General features: G+C 41.9%; 1 protein-coding gene across 1 annotated transcript; it reads right to left on the reverse strand.

Moving 5' to 3' along the window:
• Positions 1 to 2,578: 2,578 nt before the first annotated feature.
• TRIB2 (tribbles pseudokinase 2) lies at positions 2,579 to 22,788 on the reverse strand. The gene is made up of 3 exons (XM_010081294.1): positions 22,519 to 22,788; positions 18,245 to 18,537; positions 2,579 to 4,942 (listed from the first exon to the last, which is right to left on the reverse strand). Exons 1-3 carry the CDS (start codon positions 22,786 to 22,788, stop codon positions 4,474 to 4,476), a joined length of 1,032 nt encoding a protein of 343 aa, XP_010079596.1. The 3' UTR covers positions 2,579 to 4,473.
• Positions 22,789 to 22,794: the final 6 nt, after the last annotated feature.

Raw genomic sequence — 22,794 nt, forward strand, 5'->3', positions numbered from 1 at the left:
TATGGCCTAGAGTTTCAAACTTGTATAAAGACCTCTGGGGAGTCATCTCAGGAAGACCAAAATTTTAAGCAAATAGCCTAAATTGGCTTAATTCAGAAGTCAAAAAAGCAGAAATGGAGACATGGAAACTGGTACTGAAAATGTAACTATCAAGGACTTTGGGAAAAGCAAAAGTCATGTCAGAACTGGCCTTTTTTTTAAAAAAAAAACCTAATTTTCCTCTGTCATTTTTCATGTTCCAGTAGAATTACACTATATTACAGGTCATTTATACCCTGCTTTACCTACACTTTGATTTCAATTTGTCTCATCATGTTACCAATTTTCAACATTTGCTTCTACTGAAAGAATAGGAAAGTTACAAGCTAGTTAAGTTGTTAGCTATACTGTCACTTATTAAATTAGCAAGTTTTTCATAGAAACCTTAGACAAAACTTTAAGAATAAAGAACTGATCATTACTAATTCTTTTGGTATTCATTATGCTATTAGTCACAGAGCTCACTCATACATTTCCAAATTTCAACATAATCATTTCAGGATGAGGAGTATTATTTTCTCCCCTTCCCAATAATTTTTCCTTGGCATCACATTTCATACCCTTCCTCTCTGACTGCCAGGAAAGTGCGGTTTGGGGTTTTAGGGGCTTGGGTTGGGCTTTTTTTCTTTTTCTTTTCAGAAACACAGGTTTACCAAGGTTATTTCATCTCTAAGAGAATGCATTTTTAATTGACTTGTTTATCCCCATAACACATGCACACCTCATTGAGGCTAAGGGATCAGGTTATATGACATCATGGTGCCAAAGGAATAATTGTCACTTGTTTGTGCAGTCCTGAAGAAAAGCCTATAGCTTGAAAACACACACAATGCTGCACTGATAAAATAAATGCTGTGGCAAATAACAAAATTAAAAAAAAAAACAAACCTCCTGTTTTTTCAATTGTGAGGGGTAGAAGAGAGAGAGGCTGGGGGGCTTCTGCTCCCAAAGAATGCCATAGGGTCATGTTCTGTGAAAGGGTTTTGTTTGTGGACATGGCTTTTCACCCTGCACAGTTGTGAGATCATCCCTTTCCCCAGGACCGGGAAGCAGCTAAGCCCATCCAACTGCCTCTGCTCAGCAGAATCCTGCATCCCACTGCAGTTGCTACCCAAACTGGGGGTGGAGCAGCAGCACTAAGAAAGCTGTTGAGGCATTTCTGCAGCAAGGAGTGCTATACCCGTATTCCACTAACAGCACCCATAAAGCAGGAATAAAAGAGAGGCAGAAATCAGCTGTTGGAATCACAAATCCCCCTCTCAGGTTTCACTTTAGGGACAAGGAAGCTCTGAAAACAAGGCACCCCTTCAACGCTTTATAAGGCTGACTTCAGCTGCCAAAGGATTCCTCCACAGTCACACCAAGAAAGCTTTTGCCTTGAATAAAAAATTCACTGCAAATGAGCAACCATTAGTCAGACACATTTTTCATACAATTACTGGCAGTGAAAAAGCAAGCATGCAGGTTGCTGTAAAATAAGGTCTAACTACTTCCACCCAAACAAAACAGAAGCCATTCACATAAGTTTTAGTGGGGGAGAGGGAAATCCTCAGTGGTTCCCCCTCCCCTTCCCTCTATGACTGATTACAATCTGTTTTTTTCTATAAAGCACATTTACTGTGGGAGTTTGATTTGAAAGAGTTTCAAGTAATTTAAACTTTGGCTGCAGGCATGCAGATCATTTTAAAACTGATCTTCAAGTGTTTCTGCATGTTAATAACATTTCTGGTTGGTGCTATAATCAACAATTTTAGTTCTCAACCTACCAACTGAAATATTCAACACATGCCAAGAATTGCCTAGGATTAAATCATGTAGAACAAAGTTAGCCAGCCTGACAGTAATCCCTGTGCTAGCAGTTCTGGTGCAATGCTCTGATTTTGAAGTGAAGGGGTTCAAGGCAGGGGGTGTTTCTTTAGGGGTGATCATTGGCTACCTACAGCTTTTTCAAACCATAGAACTGCTGAAAACAGACTGACTGCATCCTGGTTCAAATCAAAGCCCCCTTCAGATGGTCTCTTCTTCAGGATTCATCTGTCCTGCCTCATGTTAGCACCTTATTACTCCACATGCACCTGTGTGATCTCACTATGTGCATCTAGTATTATCCAAGATGACTGACAGAAACAGAAACCATCCTTAAATAAAAGACAGTAAATTAGGAGGTGCTATTTCTGCTCCTGCCTGCTACATTTTGTTACCTCTTTCCATCAGACAGAGCACCCCCCATCACCAAAAGACATAGTTCTTACTGCACATCAATGCCCTCCTTGAAAAAGGTAAACAGGCTTGATAAGCAGTAGGGACAAGCCAAAAGAAAATAAACAAAATAAAAGACAGTTTCATTCACAGCAAATGGTAACATTTCTGTTGAAAAGGCTTACAGTGCTACCTTGTAAATATAAGTGCTAAGCTTTCTCAGCTCACAGGTCTGGCAAAAGCTTATTAGCAGCACGAAAAATACCAGCAAAATGATCCTAACGGAGCAAACTCCTGCAGCACCTCAGACATTCAGTAAGAACATCATTCACCACAGAAGTTTAGTTAAATATGCACAATTTTATTTATTGAAGAGATTAGGACAAAAACATTAAACCAAATACATGACAAAGCACCAGAGGCAGTAAAACCCCACCATGCACATCACCAATCTTTCCTCCTATAAGGTACTTATAAAATAAAAAAAAAAAAAAAAGTCCTTCTTGACACAGCACCATCTTCAGAGTGTAAAAACATTACTCCTTTATATTCTTAGTTACCAAAATAGAACCAAGGCAGGTCAGCTGCAGCTAGCTTTGTCTCTTGATAAAGAACTGTGAAACATCCTCTTGAGAGTGGGACCATAACTTTCCTGCAAGGCAGGCAAATAGCATCCATACGTCAAATGCCAAGTAGCTGTACGCACATGCCACATACTATAATTAAGCACAAATTCAAGTAACATTTACATACTACAGAGTCCACATGTACCTACCCAAAAAACATGACCACTTCACAAAACGTATACAGGCAGTAATATCAGAACAACTGAGGTACTGGAAACACAAATATTTATGCCAAGAGATTTCAATATCATACAGCAATATAAAAGCAGTAATAAAAACATTTGCCAGTCTAAATCAAATAAAGCTATCTAGGAAAAAAAAAGCTAAATAAAAAGTTATTTAGGGACAGAAATACCTGAACAGAAAAGAAGTGTGTTAACTACAGCATGTAACATGTCATCCCAAGTCAACCCGTAATTGAAGTACTGGCTTAATACATCACTACTGTGACATTTTCTTCAATAAATAGAATAAGTCTTGACAATACAAAAGGTGCATATTACTGTGTATGTTTCAAGAGGAATATCTGTAATATAAATGTTCAGCTTATTAATACCCTCTTATTTCTTATTCTGGACATAAACAAAAAATCAAACCCAAACAATTCTTTTCCCAAGTTGAGAGGAATTCAAAGAAAAAAAAACAAAACCCACAATACTCTTCTTCAGTAATAAAGAGCCCTCTATTTACATGTGGGCCAGTCAGTTAAAGAAGAGATCGGTCCTCAGATAAAGACCTGACTAAGGGCTTTCCGCCCTCTCTAGTCATATACGTGCAGCATGGCAGATATGGAAGCCAGTATCTCATATCTTAAAAAAAAAAATATATACTTTCTTCTTTTTTTCCCCTACTATAGCAGTAATGCATCTGGAAGTTCGAGTTATAATAGCTTCCTGCGACAAACCATTTGACACAAAACAGAACAGCTTGTTAAATGACAGTTACTTCCCCTTAAGGGAACAAAGCATTAAAATGTCATTTCCTGACAAGAATATTAAGTAGTTTATTTAGAAGAAATGAGTTGAAAATAGCTATCAAGAGACATGAACTGAAATTTTGTTTGTTTTTAGCACCCACTTTTCATGTCCATCTTTGTGCACCTGATTTTTTTCTTAAATTAATCCCACTAATTATTAGACATCCGATTAAAAAAATGTTAGCCAATTGTACTTTCCCTGAATAATGGCTGAAGTTAAATATCTAACAGTGCGATGCCAAGATGTGAGCTGAGGCAAAAAAGTTTCTATTTGTTGTGAGTTACCACTATTTTTAATGGAACAGAAACAGGAGTGATACAGCTGCACCAGAATTGGCATGTGCAGTCTCCTTGGCTCCAAAAAGGTGAGAAGCTACAATTGCTCCATGCTGCCTTTTCTCCTCCAAATCAATCTAACCTGATAGCAAGCTCCCCCCCGCCCCCCCCCAATCTGTCCCCATGCTACATTTGTTATATTAGCTCCTCGTGGAGGTTCCTTCTCAAACCAAGGACCTCTGAGTGTCTTTTGCTACCAAGCTAGTCTGATGCAGGATGTGATTTAACACGGTCAGGAAGGGCTCCTTCATGTGTCCATCTCCAGGTTGTGTACCTTCTGAACAACAGTCTTTGTGCTCAGTTAAAGAATGGGTCCAAGTCTTCTTCCATGTTGACATCAGGCACCAGCTGATCTGATACTTCCTTAGCACCGTATCCTGAATTCGATACATTAAAATCTGTGGAAAACCATGGATGGTCCAGAATTTCCTGTGAAGTCAGCCTTTCCGATGGCTCCCGACGCAGTATGCTACGTATGAGGCATTTTGCCTTGGGGGATAGAGTTTCTGGAATGTTAAACTGCCCACGACGGATCTTGCTGAAGAGGGAACTAGGCTCAATGTCATGGAAAGGATAGCGTCCAACCAGCATGGTATAAAGCATGACACCTAGACTCCATACGTCCGCTGCTTTGCCAGAGTAGCTGCCATTTGTGTTCAAGATCTCTGGACTCACATAGGCTGGGCATCCATGCTTATCAGATAGAGAGTCATCATTTCCTCTTAAAATATAAGCATCTTCTAGGCTTTCCAATTTCACTCTAGTCCTGCAGGCAAAAAAAAAAAAAAAAAAGAAAAACAAACCATCAAGGTAAGAAAACATCAAAACACAAATTCCAGGCTGTTACAATTACATGGTTATAATAGCAATGCTTCACAAAATTCAACAACTGTACAAGTGCATCAGTTTAAAATCCCACTCACAGCACTTGTTACAGATAATTGATATTGTCTCCTCCATACTGGTTAAAGATATTAGACATAGAGGGAATACTGCAACACACACAGCTACAAGATTTCAACTACCATTATGTCCAGTATACCCACTAGTAAGGTCTTACATAGATAGAAGTAACTGCCATATTCATGTGTTTGGTAAATTCTACACAGACATGATTTCCAAAAGGAGACATAATCCTCAAGACTTTTTCTGTGTTGGCTTCACTCTAATGCACCCATGTAGGACTCATGTCCAAATACAAGTCTAGCCCAAACTACGTAAGACTATTTTGACACCTTCACAATGGTGACCAGTTACTTGCACCTGTAATTCCACAACGTTCAACAGAAATAAAATCGTCACTCTGACCCTAAATGATCCCTCTGACCAAGCAATGTTTTTCTTTATGCCAGCACTAAGGAAGAGCAAGTTTACCAAATTTCAGTCTTCCTAAATAGTCATTTGGGCAAAGGGAGATCAGGTGAGGCAAATGCCAAGATTAACAGCAAGCTGATCAACCCAGCCAAGCCAGAGGAGATCCTTGCATTGGAACGAACAGAGGCTAGCAAAAGGCTTGCAGAGAGATGACATGGATGCCTTATCTGGATTGCAAACTCCTTCTGCCTGCAAAGCACTGTGAACTTGTCATTGTGCTGCAGTAATTATCTCTGCAGGAGAATTTTCTTCCCTTTTAGATATTGCACAGCAGCAGAAAAAATTATGCCGAGTTGCTTGTCATAGCACTAGATGAACATAAACTTTCTTTCCTTTTAATTCTCACTGCTAGCATCTGTAACTGCATTTAAAAATCTGTCCCTGTTAAGGATATCCAAAAGAATTACCAAGTACCCTTTAGAAAATTTGCCAGCAATGGTTGGCCTTAAGAGCCAGTAGAATGCAATAGGACTCGTCCAGTACATCTGGATGGAAGAGTGACGTAGCAGCAGTGTAAGCTTTCTTTTCAACAACTCAGGACCATAACTCAACTTTGGGTATTACTGTCCTCATCCCTCAACCTCACTGGTCCATATGATCACTCTTAGCTCTGTGTCATAACCATGTTCCCATAGCACAGACATTCATGGGCACAGACTGACCTTCATCCCAGAAAGCAAAATTCACATCTCTCAACTAAAGCACACCATTCAACAGGCATTAAAACAGACAAGGAGAGCCCTGTTTCCTAAATGTTTACTGAAGACAACATTGCTCGGGCTTGAGTTGCAGAAGTCAGCTGTGCCAGCTTTGGCTCAGACTGGGTTCCAGGGCAGCTCAGCACTATCTTCTTTGAACCAACAGAAGAGCATTTTACTCTGTGGAGTACTCCAGAGGCAACTGTGCCATAAACTCTCATAATGACACTTGGACCTTTTCAACAGCTAGAGACGCTTACTAGCAGAGGTGAAAGGCCCTTTGGCAACGTGCCTTGAATCAGGAAGTTATAAATACAGAATTCAGAATACCTGGCTTCCAAGCACCCTGTGTCAAGGCAGCTCCTTCTCTCCTTAAATAGGCCAGTGTTTTCTCCTCCACTGCGGATGCTGATGAGGTTTGCGCAACACACCTGCTTCCTGATTAATTACCCATTGCCAGCCGAATGCACTGCTAGGGATGGACAACCCCCTCATTAGCGCTCAAACAATGCTTTACAGCAGCCATACCTCACACAGGAAACTGGCTGTAAAGGAGAAACTTAACTACAATTATCAAGACCACAGCAATTTCCCTCTGTACACAGCTCAAAGGTCCAAAACAGGAGAGTGACTAGAGAAGAGTCCTTCCGTGATGCTCAGCTTCGACATCTTCTTGCACCTGTGCAGCACAGGAAGAGCAGTGAGGAGAAACACCCACAGAAAAAAAACAGAGGGCAGAGAACAGAGAGGAGGAAATTAAAGGGAAGGCAGGGACATGAGTTGTGGTTCCATTTGCATTGCTCACCTCAGTTTTTCCACAGAAAAGTATGTGTAGCAATAAAACAGTGAGGCCAGCTACTCAAACATGCATTAAGTCACTGAACTGCCAGACAGGAAAGCATCTACTCACTCCTGCTAACTAACAGAAGCAGAACACACACACGGAGCGGTGCAGAGCACGCTATTTATAAACAGCTTACAGGAGGAAATTCAGCCCCCCACATGCTCTCCCGCCATCCCAGTATTGACCACGCAGAGAAACGCTGTTTACTCTCCCACCCTATTTTACATTTCTGACAGTTGCCACAAAATTTAGAGAAATAGTTCAGTGAGAAGCTTTTATATTACAGAAAATTACTGTAATTCCCTAATCTCTTATTTTCTACAGTGGAAGTGCTACAAACCTGGAAAGAACAGATTGTAAAGTGTGTCAAAGAACTCATCCTTTTCTCTAACAGGACAAATAATTTCTTGATAATAAAACAGAAGCAGTGTGCAAAAGCCTTCTCTCTGCCTTGCTTTTCTTGCAAGGTGATGCTGCCTGCAGCCCTCCACACACGCTACGGTGGGTTTTTGTTTAAGCAAGCAAACGGAACAGCAGCTGGCCCTTATCTGCCTGCTCCTCCATAAACTGCGGACAAATGAAGCAAACACTCAAACCAGGTTTTTCATCCTGCTGAGCTGACAGACTTTGAGGAAACAAAAGGTCCCAAATTAAACAAAAACACAACCTTCAGTCCTCCTCCTCCCTCCTTGCCAGCCCCGAATCCCTCAACCAGTAACACCTTGTGAACAAGGTACAATCCCTGAAATGGCTCCGCTGCAGCGAGGCGGTGCTCCAGCACAGGTACGGCACTGGACATGCCACACAGCACAGGTACACATTTCCCTTGCAAACCACATGAGCTACATCTCTCAAGCACCTACTGCCAGGTACATGGCCTCAGTGTGACTTTATCCCCCCTCCAGTTACCACCAGGAGTAACTGTGGTGTTCCCATTTTCATTTGCAATGTTGGGAGCCCTTGCAGAAGATGACAATGCAGGGTTTTCCATCCTTACGGCAAGGAGAAGAGAGGAGTAAGAGAAGGGCTCACCTGCTCGGCACAGCCAGGACACAGAAGCCCTCACAAGCTTTTTCTGCCACAGACCTTGTCGGTGTCCCTTCACCACAAGTCAGCACCAGGGCTGGGGAGACCCCCTCCAGCCTGTCTTCACCAGGGACAGAGAAGTTTACATACCTCAGCCTTGCATACAGAACACAACCTGTAATCGTACTACAATTGGGTAACATGCAGGTATAAATGGCAAGTCTCACTTCCTTTTTTACAGTCATTTCACCTTTTTTTTTCAGGCAATCAAAAAGGAGCAGCAGCTACTTCCCAGTATACAGCACCCCATCTCTGTGAGAAATAGCTTCCAGCTCTGGCTGGCCTTCCCTTCCTCCACATTTCAAACACTGCCTAAAAGACCTCTGTTTTCTGCAAGCCAGAGAGATTTTTTTTGGGAGGGGGTGGAGGGGAACAGGAAAGAGGGGAGTCTAAATACACAGAAATGCAGAGACACCCTGGATGAGAAGCAATCTCTCCCCCCACACACTCTCTCTCAGAGGAAGCACTGAAATCAAATATCCAGGAAAAAGAATAAAAGCCAACAACAACAAACAGAGCCTCAAAATTGCAAGTAGTTTCTGAGAATACAGAACCTCCACAGCAAAGGATGGGTAGGGCATCCAATCACAGTGTAACTGGACAATCTTAAATTCAACACTTGGCAGGCAAGGGACAGACTCAAAACCAAACACTGAGATGTGAAATCACAATCAGCTTTGAAGTTCCTCCCATCACAGAGCAGCAAGAGGACAAACAAAAATAATTCTTTTTTTTAAGTCACTTTTTTAAAAAGGTCTCATTCTCTAAATAATTAACTCACATCAATCAATTGAAGGACCCCCACAAGAGAAAAAAAAAGCTTTTCCAAAAGCATCAGCATTTGAGTTTGACCATTCAAATGGTTGCAACAAAATTAATCCCTGAAGTTCAAATGTAAACTACTGCCAAAGCCGGATAAGAATCACTTTGTACACGTACTGTAGGGCAACAAAGACTTTTGTCAAGGCTTACGTAATTACAGTACATAATTTCAAGTTTTAATGCAGACCCTGAATAAGTACTTGGAAAAAGAGCATTATGAATCTATCAGATCATTGATAAAACACTGCATTAGTCTAATGCATTAAAAAAAAATACAACCCTGAATCATGGCTATTTAAAAAGGGGAAGCTATTCTGCCTATGAATGCTTTCCCATTACTGGTGAATGAAACCACAGAAGTGCAATCAGAGGGCAGCAGCAGCACTCAGACGGGAAATGCGTCTTTGTCCCCATAGAAACCGTCAGGGAAACCCATGAAAAACAATACCACTCTGAATTTCTTATCAATATGCCATTCATTACTTGACTGCATTCAGACTTTGCTCTTCAGTAACGTAACAAAACCTAATCAATTGAACGTCTTCCAGAAGATTCTCCAACGCAACCTCCTGAGTTAGCACCCGTCTCTGGCAGACAGCTTTGCTGCACACCCTACACTTTTTGCAGTGGTTCGTATTATTCCTCCCTGAGGAGTTTAGGGGCTACAGGCAAACTACTACCCTGCCTTTTGACACCCAAGCCAGGGCTGCAAGAACCCTGCATTCACACTGGCTCTCCAAAAGCAAACACAATTTCCATACCAAAAATCAGTGGAATTATTCAGAGGGATCTAAACTCATAAGGCAGGAGGAAAAAAAAAAATCTAGAACATTTAGAGCAGAAATACTGACTGAAAGTCGAAGTGTTTCAGAGGAAATATCTCTACTGCAGTGAAAAAACAGTCAATAGTAAAGGAGGCCATGCCTGAATCAATGAAAGCAGCTGCTTCTAGTCTGTCCCCAAAGCCATCTGTATGGGAAATAACACCTGAGCCACAGCTGAGCCACCGTTAACAATTTGGAAACACTAACTGCAGACCAGACCCACAATCTCAGTACAGCATCATCCCTCAGATGACAGCCAGATCAGCTGCTTTGGGAGAAGATGGAAAGAGCCATCCTGCTACAGACACTGCAGGTACACCATCCACTTGCTGTTCAGGCTGGGTCAAAATTAGATAATCCAGATTTACAGATTTCTATATAGCACCCTCATGCTTCCAGAGATTAGGAAACAACAGTCATTGCTAACTGAATTGTAATTTTATTAGTATGACTGCAGGTAAATATAAAATGACAACTTTGAAAGGGAAGAGGTGCCTCACAACATTGCCCCCTACACATAAAAAATGAAGGCACCCAAGCAATGCTATCCCATATTTCAACATTATTTTGACTGAGGCCAGGAAAGCCTTTGCCTAGGTTGAGGCACTCAAGCCATCAACTGCCCAGTAGATCAGGGATTGCTCCTAAGTGGCCAATAATTTACAGGTCATTTAATCAAGGGCAGTTGCTAGCACCCCATCATAAACACAAGATTGTTGTGATTGAATGCAGTCATGCATTAGAGTTACAAGGAGGGGAAAAAAAATAAAAGGGAAGCTCAACATTGGAAACAGTTATTTTTTGCTAATTGATTTTTTTTTTTAACTAAGGGAATCTCTCCTAAATAATGCAGAAGTAGGCTGCTGTTGCGGAGACAGTGACATGGGGAAGGTGGCTAATGAAACCCCAATGCAGATGATTTGCAGCTTGGTTAAAGACTCGTCCTGAACTCAGAACTACCCGATCTCCTCCAGGGGCGGTGAGGCACACAGGATCAGAGGGGAAATGTTATGCCATCAATTTAAATCCTGCTCCTTTCACCGTAAGATCCCTTCCAGTGCATAACAGCACACAGCCTGGGAGTTCACCACACAACATCCTACGCAATTTCAAGGGGAAAAAAACCGAAACCCTGCACAGAGGCTGTCAGACAAACTGTCTCTCGCATAATGAAACAGGCTCAAGGATACCTTTTGAAAGACAACTGGGAATTGCATGCAGTAGAGGTTCACAGGATGAACCTTGCTCCTAAGGGAAGATTCCCTCACTGGTACTTCCGCAGAATGAGGAAGCCTCTAAAAATTACATATCCCCCACCCTTCCTCCAAAGGGATGCTACCAGAGCACTCAGCCCTGCCTACACCTCTTTTCAGACGTGCAGCACCCAGCAACTTAAGGCTTTAAACTTGTTCTAAGATAGCTTTTTTCTACAGAAGTCCACTTTAAAAATGCTCTGCTGTCACCTCCAAGCACACCTCCAATAAGGGTTGGGACCCCAAAGACCTCAGTTTTACAACACTCAAATAGGATTGATGAGAACAGCCTGTCCTGCAAGACATATAGTTTCTTCCATGCCTTTATTGCCTAAGGAGACAACATGTTCGCCAAAGGTGTAGGTAATGATGTGCACGCTGGTGTGCAGGCTCTGAAATCCAATGCAGAACCTTTCACAGAGGGGCTCAGTTACAATACTGTGAAGAGCCCATTATTTGATAAGCATCTGGCTCAGGGCAGCTACTTCACCTCACTTTTATCTTTTTAGATCACATTGAAGGTCAGCGTTTTAAAAGGCTCTGCTGACAACTGTATGAGGGGTTCACCATCTCTTCTAGGTCTTTTCATAGGACACATGGTGAAGCTCCACAGGGAACGGCAACCAAAATTTTATTTTGTTAACATAACTGCATGTTGTGAAAGAAGCCATACACTTTCTGAGCCTGCAGTGGGTGCTCAGCACCTCTAAGTAAAGCAGAGCCATTATTTCACAAGCCCACTGGAAATCTTTTGCTTAGATGTCTGTAAACCTGTCTCCAAGCAATATACATCTACTAAAGAGCAGGTGCTTAAGACTAAATATGCCCCAGGTTGGCTCCTGTTTACAGTCTCTGCCTTTCCTCTCCCTCCCAAGCCTGAAGTAATCTCCCAGTGTGATAATAAGGACAATTACAAGAAATAGCAGCAGAAGAATTTCACCACAACAGTCTGCTAGCAGCTGCTGCTGCCTGGGCTCCCTGCCTCCCTTCCTCACCCCAGCACACACGTCCACAGACATCCTCAGTCTCCGGTTAAAAGTGAACATGGAATATTTTGCACCAAGTCTATGGACGGAGGTTTTCAAGTCTTCAAAACCACTAGCTGTTAAACTCTTCATGCAAGATGTCTCAAGAGACATCTGCTTTCAGGGACTGCAAAGCACCTATCATCAGAGACATCAATCCCATGATGGGTATCTCGTGAGGCACCCAACCATGCCAACCATGTCTGGCATTACCAACACAGAACGCAGCGTTCAGCTAGAGACAACACTTGCAAAGTCAGACAGTGTGGATGTGGAGGCTGGGCAGGACATGGGGACAACCTGCAGCGGTACAGCCAGTCTAAAGGCAGGCCCCCAAGCAGTGCTCCCCTCCTGCTCCAAGCATGGCACGGGGCTACACCTCTACAGCACCTGTCAGCAGAGCTAATGCATGAGGCTGCAGAGGGGGAAGACTGAAGGAAGAGTGAAGAAAAGATACATGAGCCAACTGTGAACCGAATACCAAAAGACAGCACAGTCTGAGTGTAAAACCTGCTGCAAACTCCAGAGTTGGTGGCTACAGCAATGGCTCTCACCACTCCTGGTCTCACTGAAGAGCCCTGTGCTGACTCAAGGTCCATTGCAGCTCCTGTCCTCACCCCAGGGCTAGCCAGCAGCCAACTTTTCCCTGGCTTTTGCTTTCATTTACGACCTTAGGCACAGAACTTAACCTCTATGACTACCTACACCCTCAGGAAGAGATTGAAGCATTTCACAGGGCTGGTGTGATGTTCAACATCTGCAGATAGCCTCCTGCGCCCCGCTGGGAACAGGTACTGCATACCCAACAAATCCAAAGCGTGCTGCTCCCAGGAACACCGGGAGAAAACAGAGGCTTAGTAACCAAACCACATGAAGGCAAAAGGGAGCACAAACCCTTCTGTGGAAAACAGTTGTGCAACAGCTTCATCCTCTCTCATGTCTCTGTTTGACAGCAGAGATTTGCTGCCTGTGAAGAAATTTGCCTTCCTCCCCATATTCTAGGAATTTCTGGGTTGAAATCTGACCTGTGATTCTCCACTATTGAAGAAATTATGCTCTTTGGTCCTGTGGCCCCATTCAGGGTAATGTGAAGTGCTTAAATGACAAAACAGATTAAGACCTGATTTGATTTCTAAATCTTCTGGTATTTAAAGAGCACTCCTGTTTTGTTTAATTTTCTTCCACTTTAGGATTCAGGGAAAGCATTAACTTACCTGTTCTCTATTGAATCGTAAGTAAAACTCCAAGTTCTAAGACCACAGGGAAGAAGCAGCTGACTGCATTACAGTTTGACAAATGCTGGGGAGGAAACTTACTACTAACTATAAGAAAATTAAAGGTATACTTGGAAAAAGGTCACTATATGCACTCCGTATATTTTTTGTGGGATCAGGTTTGTACCACTAGGATTTCAAACAACATAACTAGGTTACCTCAAAGCACCATCCACTCAAAGCTGAGAAATTCTAGAGGAAAAAAAGAAAAAAACACACTCTGAGAGCACCAAATAAATGTTATGCTAACACAGGCTTTCTAAATTAGTGTATTGTACTGGCTGCTTTCCCCTGGCACAGAGCAAAAAGTGTCAAATTGTATTTATTTTTATGGAATCCCACCTGCCTACCATTTCTCATATTTACTCGAAGAATACAGGAAAATTATAATATCTAAATACCAAAATTATTTTAATTTTCCCTTCAACAAGTAAGATGAATGTACAAGGTCTTTAAGCTTCAAATATTACGACAGCTAATATTTTAATATAATTAAAGGCTTAAAAATGCACTAAAGAAATTAATAATTCCCTGACAGCAGAAATGTTCTCGTACTAAGAAAACCATTGGAACAACCAACACCAAAATGCTTGATTTAATTCTGAGATCGTTGAGGTGGCTCTTTCTCAAAGCATCTGCTATATATCAAACTGATGAACTGCTTTATTAGCTATATACTGTATATAGTGCTATTTTTAACACAACCCAAAAAGTCCTGCCCGTTCTGCAACATCATTATGGGACACCAGCTAGGAGAAGGGCACAGTTGCTCTGTCCAAGGGCCTACTATGAGGACAGGGTATACAACGAAAACTATAAATTCCATGACACAGCAAAAACAGTCAAAAGCAAGAGCCCCACAACATCAACATTAACCTGGCTTAATATCCAGGACAAGAAAAAATGACCAACATGCACGGAAGCAGAAAACATACAAACCCATATTTTTAGCTTCATCTCTACTGTTTTGGTTTAAAGTTTTATTGAGGAGTTTAAGGACCCAATTTTTAAAATATTTAAGAATCTTATACGTACTTTAGAAAGTCTGGTGAGACCCAGCATGGCAAGCCAGTGTTGTATTCCCTATCTTCAGTGCTCTGAAAGTCACTGCCCTCATTTAATAGATGTGCTGCTGCTTGCTAACCTGGTCTTACAAAACATTTCCAGCCGCGCTGTAATGTCTTAGAAGTTCTGCTTCCTCAAGATCAGCTGCAGGTTTAAAGAGCTTAAGTCTGAAATTTCAATAGTAAAAGACCACAGACACACACGCATCCCATAAAACACAATCCCCCAAGCTTCTTTTAAATGAAACGGGGGGGGGGGGGGAAAAAAACAAAAAAAAAGGGGGGGGAAAAACAAACAATACCAAAAACATAAAAAGACCCAAAGTACTTGGCAATAGTACACATCATTTTCATGGAATGCAATTTACCATGTCTTCAAAATTTCTGCAGTCCAGGATTAAAAGAAGCTATAGATAAAGTACCTTGAAACACAAACGAATGGTTTTTGTTTATTTCTACACTGTGGAATTTTGGATTTCATTTTAAGTGCTGATGTATTTACACACACACATAGTAAGATGTAACACACCACAACAGTCTACCTTTGATTTGTCACATCAAGAGAACATCACTAATAGAATGAGGACCCCTACAAAATGCTCAGCACTACCAGCCTCCAACATTACTTTTTTCCACCTTACTACTTCCTGGTTCATTACAGACATCCCAAGGCATTTCAATTTGCCACATCCAAATAACATGCATTCTTAGCAGTGACAATCAGGAGGAGCAAAGAGCACTCATGACTGCTGCTAGATCAGGAGCCTGAATCTTTGCAAATTCCAGCTATAATTTAGATAATGGGAATGAGGTGGATAGAGCTTCAATGTTGTATGTATCGGTCTGCAAAACTCCAGGAGCTCTAACTGCATACTGAACTACGAGAATATCATTAGGATCAATGGAAGGAATATGGACTAAGAAATGCTTTAATCGATTTTCTTTTTTGAACAAATGGAACTGCTTCCATCTTTCCTTCACATTCTCTCTCACTCCTCCAGTCTGGCAGCTCTCAGCTAAGAGCAGAAAAGTATCTTACTAAAAAAAAACAAAAAGAAGCAAGCTTTCCATTCATGTGTTGCCCGTGTGCTGGATTTCCCATCTTTTCTTCTAACAAAATAAAAGCTGCGAGAGTCTTCAAGAAGAGAAAGTTTCAAAGCAGTCGGTACTAAAGGTGAACTGCAGAAAAACAGACTTGAAGAAATAGTTGGGAACAGAACCACTGAGAGCTTCACTGAAGAACAGGCGGCAGCACAGCAACTGAGTTCATGCACATTTCTCAAAACACCATTTTCACCTCTTTTTTTCCCTCGTTGGTTCATTAGCAGTAGCAAAGAGTGAAGAGACCATCTCTCAGGTGCTGCCTCCTACAGCGGCTTCTGAAAGGCAGGCTGCTCCGTATGCCGACACCCGCACCAGCACCCTTGAGGAATCCTGAGCTTGGAAGGGTGCAAGCAATGCACCAACATCTCCGTGAACCCAGAAGGACCAAGAAGACTTTTCAGCCTCAATATAGCAGCAGATTTAAAGTAATGACTGATTACAGTCTGCTGATCAGAGCATGTGAAAAAAGACGGTTGCTGTTTGGTTCTATTTGTATCTCACACAATTTCATCTCTGTTTATTTAGCAGAGAAAGGATTACAATACCTCTCTACTTACAAATCAACATTACATCCAGAAGAAAACCGCATTATCTTAAAAATAACCAGCAAGTCGTATTTGACCTTTAAAGTGAATTATTGTATAATTAGAAGACACTGTTCAAAAGTGAGTAACTGTGATTTTGCAGACTGCCGTTACGTTAAAAACATTCATAAAAGCAAACACTGCTATTATAGTACGCGCCACTCTTCTTGGGTGGCTAAAGGATTTGGCCCTGTGCCTGGTGTTGCATTCAGTTCCTAGTAAGCAGCAGGGTAGGAGTTCAAAAGTATTCAGCACGGGCCCACGCCTGCGCCCACTGCGCTGCTCTCAGCTCACACTGCCTCGGCTTAGTCCAGAAAGGGAGGGTGAGCCCCAGGGCTTCTCCAAGTCCTGTCCTTCATACAAAACCACACAAGTTTACATATATCCCCAGGAACTAAAAAAAAACCTCATTTTAATGTTAGGATGTTATTGGCTACAACAGAAAACAATCCCTCCCTCAAGTATTTTGTACAAGTTTCCTTCTTATCTGCATCAAAGGTGCTAGAATGGTGTTTAATTATTAAACTCAGAGTAAAAGTTCTGAAAGTGCAGTTTACATCCATCTGCTTCACATTTCTCTCTGCACGGACATTAAGCCAGTTTCATTTTAGGCTTTTCTATTTGAAGAGGAGGAAAGGGTAATCATATACATTGGGGCTGCGGCAGAAAAACAGAGAATAGCTATTTGCTTTGCAGTGAATTGCCTGAACTGAATTAAGAAGTGAAAATATGTCTTTTATTTTTCTATTTGTGAAGAGAGAAGTTTATGTTGCAAAACCCAGTTTATAATAAAATTTAAGTAGAGAATGTTTAAACGGGATAGATGGTTGCCATTTTTATTTTCAGGCCAGAAATTCTCTTTCATGACTGAATTGTGTATTAGTTTTTTTCTAATTCTCAGATCATGGACTTACTGAGTCTGTAAAAAACTTATGTGCCTCAGCTGTTGCTTATAACTTCCTCAAACAGCCCAAACTAGAATTGATATGCACTGGGTATTTTTAACAAAGCTCTCCAGAACACACATTTCACTCTGCAACACTTTGAACAAGCTTTCAGACAATTTACAGGATTTAACTAAAAGGCAAAAACACCCCCACATCCTTTACCAAGACATGAAGAAGCACAAAGGCAGGCTCTGCTCCCATTTAGTTTCATTTCTTTCATAATGGTTATCTTCCAATTTAATTCCTCTGTGAAAGCCTGACATTAATCTGACAATGTTCATTACTCTGGTGCTCTGTATGGAAGTTGCAAGCGAATACATGATGTAACCACAAAGAAAGAGATACGAAGTTTCCACAGGTACAACAGTATAGCTATGGGTCAGCACCAGAAAGAAACAGCACTTCAAAAATATACCTAGTGCATCCAGCATTATTTCTTTCCCTGTCTTCCCATATTCCTTCCTCAAAGAATGTACTACCCAATTATTGAGAGAGGAGGGTATGCAGGGAGGAGATATTTAAAAAAAAAAAAAAAAAAAAGAGGTAGTTCCCCAAGTACCACAACAGCTCAGATACTAAAAACAGGCACCCACACAGCAAGTCAGTTTTAGTGTGATTAGTGACCACATAATACTCTCCGAAGCAGCCTCCAGACCCTTCCACATGGGAAGAAAGAAGCTGCCCTCAAAGCACTGGTGGCCCTTCCCTCCAGCCTGTGTCAGCATTAACCACTTGGCCGTTCTTCCTCTTCATGCCTCCTCGCTGGAATGAGCCATTTCAGTCCCCGATAACATACTGGATCTTTTGCTGCTTCCCTCTATTAGGACCAGTAGCACTTAGGATAGCAGAGCTCTTACACCATACATCTATGAAGAGCCTTCCTCCAGGAGATGTCCCCCCCTTAGAAATAAGGGTGCTCCTCTGGGTTGAGATGCAGGGGCCAAGCAGAGATGCAAATGGCACTCTATACATACTTCACCCCAAGGCCTAGGCCAGAAGGTGAAATGGCACATCCATCCCATGATCAGGTTGCACAGGAAAGCAAATAAAGTGTAACACTTTGTGAACCACAAACTAGTGGTATGGTGACAATGAAGAGCACAGCATCCCATAACTCCGGACTATTTGACCTCAGGCATTCCCACCTGTAAAGTAAGGGAGACTCTTACCTTTCCTCATCCTTGAAAATAAACTTTCGCAGCTTGAGATCTCGCAGTACCAGTCCACCATCATGGCAGTGTGCAACAGCGGAAGCTATTTGATAGAAGAGTTTGGCTGCCTCCTCTTCTTTAAGCTTCTTGCAGGTACGAACAAATGAATGCATGTCCCCATAGCTCCTTTCAAAGAACACATACGCTTTTGTCTCCCCAAGAATTATTTCAGTAATTTGGTTGATATTTTTATGCGCAGGCAGACAAAAACATGGTGCTAATAACTCCTGGTAGCAGCCAATATCAAACACCTGCAGGAACAATGACAGTAAAGGCAGGGTTAGACACACGAAGGACGGTGGAGTTACGGTACATCTAATTCTGTTAACAGAACCATCTCTAAATACAATTTATGCTGCTGCTGAAGCTGCACTGATGTAAACAGGATGTCACAAGCTCATGGCACCGAGGACAAGACAAAACAGACTACACAACCCCGCACCGAAGAGACACGTAACCTTGACAGGAAAGGCTAGTCTTCAAAAACTTGCAGCAAGAATAATTTCATTAGCTAATAGCTGATCAAATTTAGAATGTAATCTGACTTGAGCTGTGAAAACCAGCAACATATAAGGGCAGTGCTCAGAAGGAAACGTGTTTATCTTCTGTTTTCCATCCAAATAAACTCACAAAGACTATGGCCAGTAGCTTTATATTGCAAGAAGGTCTCATATTAAATCCACCCCAATACACATGCCTCCCACTTGATTTTATTAATCCATTAGCGCTTTAAGGATTTTCAGGTTTATAGTATCATCTATTGCTATTCATATTTACTTCCTGCCTTTCTTTCATCTCTGGCAAACAGCGAAGTCACTTTCACTTTCAAAGTCTCAGTTTTACAATGGCTGTTTATAAGATCAGAAGGACAACCAGGGAAATAGCCCTGCCTGTTGGACTGCAGAAAAACATCCTTCAAAAGCCAAAGACACAGCTACCCTGAACCCGCTGCATTTCAATCAAGTGCTCCGTTAAAAGCAAAGTGTCCCTTTACTAGGTAGTATGTTATCACTGATCTTATGAATGAGCTGTAAGAATTAAAAAGGCTGCTGGGAAACCCAAACACAAAAAGTTACTATAATCTAGTGATGACGAATGAATCAGTATTTGAGTCAATTGAGAAATGCCCACATTACAAGAAGAAGAAAGGTTTCATTGAGAACAACAAAAGCCAGCATGCTAAAAGAGAATATGAGCAAAGTATTGATAGGAGTGATTTTTATTTTTAATTCTACCTGCTCCAGAGGTACAAAGCAAGGGATTAGCATTTCCACCAGCATAAAAATTCTATTAATATGTAACTTACTCTGGGGTGTTTTGTTACTTTGGTAAAAATAATTTAAGGTAGCCATGTGTCATTCTAACTGAACATAAAATTTAAGAACTGGTATAGGTCTCTAACCAACTGGTTTAAACTGCAATTGTTTTTCTTTGTGTATCTAGCCTTTATGCTCCAATAGTGGGCATTTGTATCCTCTCCAAGAAGCAAATCTCCTCGCTTTCTCTGAAGCTTTAAAAAGCTTTCAATACTGAGTGTGAGAGACACGGTTCAATAAAAATTTACCTGAGGCTTCAAAACCTGAGTCATTTAATGCTTCAGAGTGCAATCCTAACAAACTCCTGCAGAAAAGAACCCAACCCCAAGAAATGGAGACACCCCCTCCTCACAAACCTCCTTCTCCCCACCCCATACCTGTGCTGCTACACTCTAGCTCAGGCAAAAAAACCCCTCAAAGGCAGACTGCCAAACAGATCCAACACATTTTACGGGGGGTAGATTAGCACTGAGGCATTCTGGTGACATGGTGCGCCAGGGAAGCAGAACCCGGGTGGGGAGGAGGTGTTGCTAAAATCCCTGGTGTGCAATTCATTCCAGAGGAGAATTCATTGACATTTGGATCTCAAACCTCATAACTACTACATTGTAAGTGAATGGCTCTTCTACAAAGCGGCTGCTATAAAATTAAAGCAGGAACATTCATAGCTCAAACCCTCATGTGAAAAAAAGCCTTTCCAGAATTCTCTCCTAACCAGATTATCCTGATATAAATTAGTTGCATTTTGTGATTCTCAGACTACGTTAAATAAGTAGGTCTGGATACCTACCAGTACTAGATTTGAAAGGGGGGAGACAGGAAGCACTATCATACTGCTACAGCCTAGAATACCTTTTATAAAGGGCTTCTTTGTATCCCAGCTTTTAAGATCCCTGGCCTCATTTCAGCAAATGTCCAATAAACTGCAGTTTGATTTAGTTCTTGCTGGGAATTGGAAGTGAGAAGTTACCATTGTTTGGATGCCACAGAGCCTTGAAGCAAATAACGGCATCTGTACAGACAGTGGGTGCAGCCAAATGAATCCTGAGAATCATCAGTATGTGTCTGTTATCCAAACCAATGTTTCTGCAAGCAATCTCTAAGAGCATCTTCAATGAGATACCAGATAGCAGGTCTCTTAGCCCAAGGCTACTTGACAAACAGTAGTCATGATACCGCAGGCATTTTAAAGCACGCATTAAATTGAGTTTAGGACTGACAACTGCATATTCACAAACTAGAAATTCAGGCTAAGATCATATTTTTGGAGCACAGCTAGAAGTAGCGCCTCACACATATGGAAAAACTGATACTATTTAAATGTCAGGATCAGCTCAAAAACATGCAGCTTAAAAGGAAAGAAAAAAAAAATAAAGTCCACTGTTTGTGAGCCGCAGTTATGCTGTTCATATTGTTATCAAAACAGTGCCTTAATCCTGCAAACCAAACAGGAAACAAAGAAGCGCATAGCCCCCGCCTGACTACTTGCTATGCAAGTTCACCTATAATTTCATGCAGAGCAGCAGCTTTGTGGGATCTGTTTATTTCATGAAAAGATGCCAATGTCCTAGAGTGCAGCACTGTTCTACTGCACCGAGCAGGGCTTTCATTCTAGAAATTCTCATGTTCTGTTTCAGTTTGGTAACAAAGCATTCAGTTCAGCATGCAATATTAGTCCTTTGCAAAGTCATGGGCTCTTTTTTTCACCCTAAATAAACACACGAAGTCCTAAGTTGCCTTAACATCGGGTTTTATAACTCAATCAGTAAGCTTATTTAAAATGCCCTCTGAACTCCAACCTTTACAAATAGCAAACAGGAGCAATTATTTTCTCTTCCCTGCTATAGCCTGGCCCGTAACTTATGAATCAAGTATGAGAAAGTATGAAACAGCAATACTACCATTAATCCCTGGAATACAAATAAGCTATAATATGTCTACTTCTCCGTTTTGCAGTTAGCTCAACACTAGAAATTTTCCCAGAACAGCTAAACGAAACAATTCCATATTTTGGGAACAATTCAAACACTGCAACGTGTGTTGCAAGGTTGCAATTTGCTACGTAGTTATACAAACTACTACTGGGTACTGCCTCAGTTTGCTGGGCATATGTCTGGGTCAATACAGACAATGAGAATCACAAATTAGGAACAAAGGAAAATATTCCATCAGGCCAAAAAGAGAAAAACATTCCTCCACAAATGCGGACGCATGTGGGTTTCTTTTTCCCACAGCTCACCTTTGAATAGTAGGAGCAAATTGGGAGGAGGCAGAGAAAAGCAGGCAGGCTACAAAGAGAGGGATAGCTATTTCGTCTGCTCTTCTAAAAAACGTAGGTGTGCAGGTTTTATTCTTGCTCAGTTGTACAATGGGGGAGGATGCTGTTTGCAAACAACCTCCACGGTGAGGGAGCTCAAGCTGATTAATTCGATGTGGATTTTTTTTTTTTAAATCACTTTTAAAACAAAGCTGATGGAAATGTCCCCCGCACCGCCCCCCCCCCCCCAACCAGTCACAGCACAAGGGACAGGAAACATCGAGGAAGCCAGCAGGTCCCAACACCTTAAAATTAGCTGGGGATTCCCTACTCCATTTTGAAAAGTAAGAGTGGGGAAGATGAGGTTTTCTCCTGATCTGAACTCACGTTAAGACCTACTTAAAGCACGGCTCTTTCCAGAACAATATCCTCCGGGTAAGAGGCAGAACTGGCTCCGGGCCACCGCTCTAACGTGGCCATTGTCTAGAGAGAGGAAAAAGTTACAGGATGCGCCTTTAATCCGGTCTCCCTGCCTTTTGTTTCTCAACTGTTTAATAATTGAGCTCCAAGCCCGTAGCTTGGCCCTCCTGCAAGCCACGGGAAAGCGACACGCGACAGCAGGCGAACCCCGGGGAGAACAAGGAGGAGAGAGGTATTACCTTGCAAACCAGCTCCTCGCCGCTGTGCAGATGTACGGCTCGGAAAACGTGGTCTCCCTCGAGAGGCTCCAACAATAAGTACTTCCCGATGCAAGAAACGCAATGCGACAAGTTCGGGGTCTCCGGCGGGCTCGGCGAGCCTAGATTCGGGCTAAAACTCTGGCTTGGCTCGATGGACCGTATGGACGAAAGCTCCTCAAAATCCTGGGTTTTATTCCGCGGTCTCCCATATCGTGCTATCGTGATAGGGGTTGACCTTTGTATGTTCATGAGTAT

Source organism: Pterocles gutturalis, unplaced genomic scaffold (genome assembly GCF_000699245.1).
Source record: "Pterocles gutturalis isolate BGI_N339 unplaced genomic scaffold, ASM69924v1 scaffold17374, whole genome shotgun sequence".
Classification (NCBI taxonomy): domain Eukaryota; kingdom Metazoa; phylum Chordata; class Aves; order Pterocliformes; family Pteroclidae; genus Pterocles; species Pterocles gutturalis.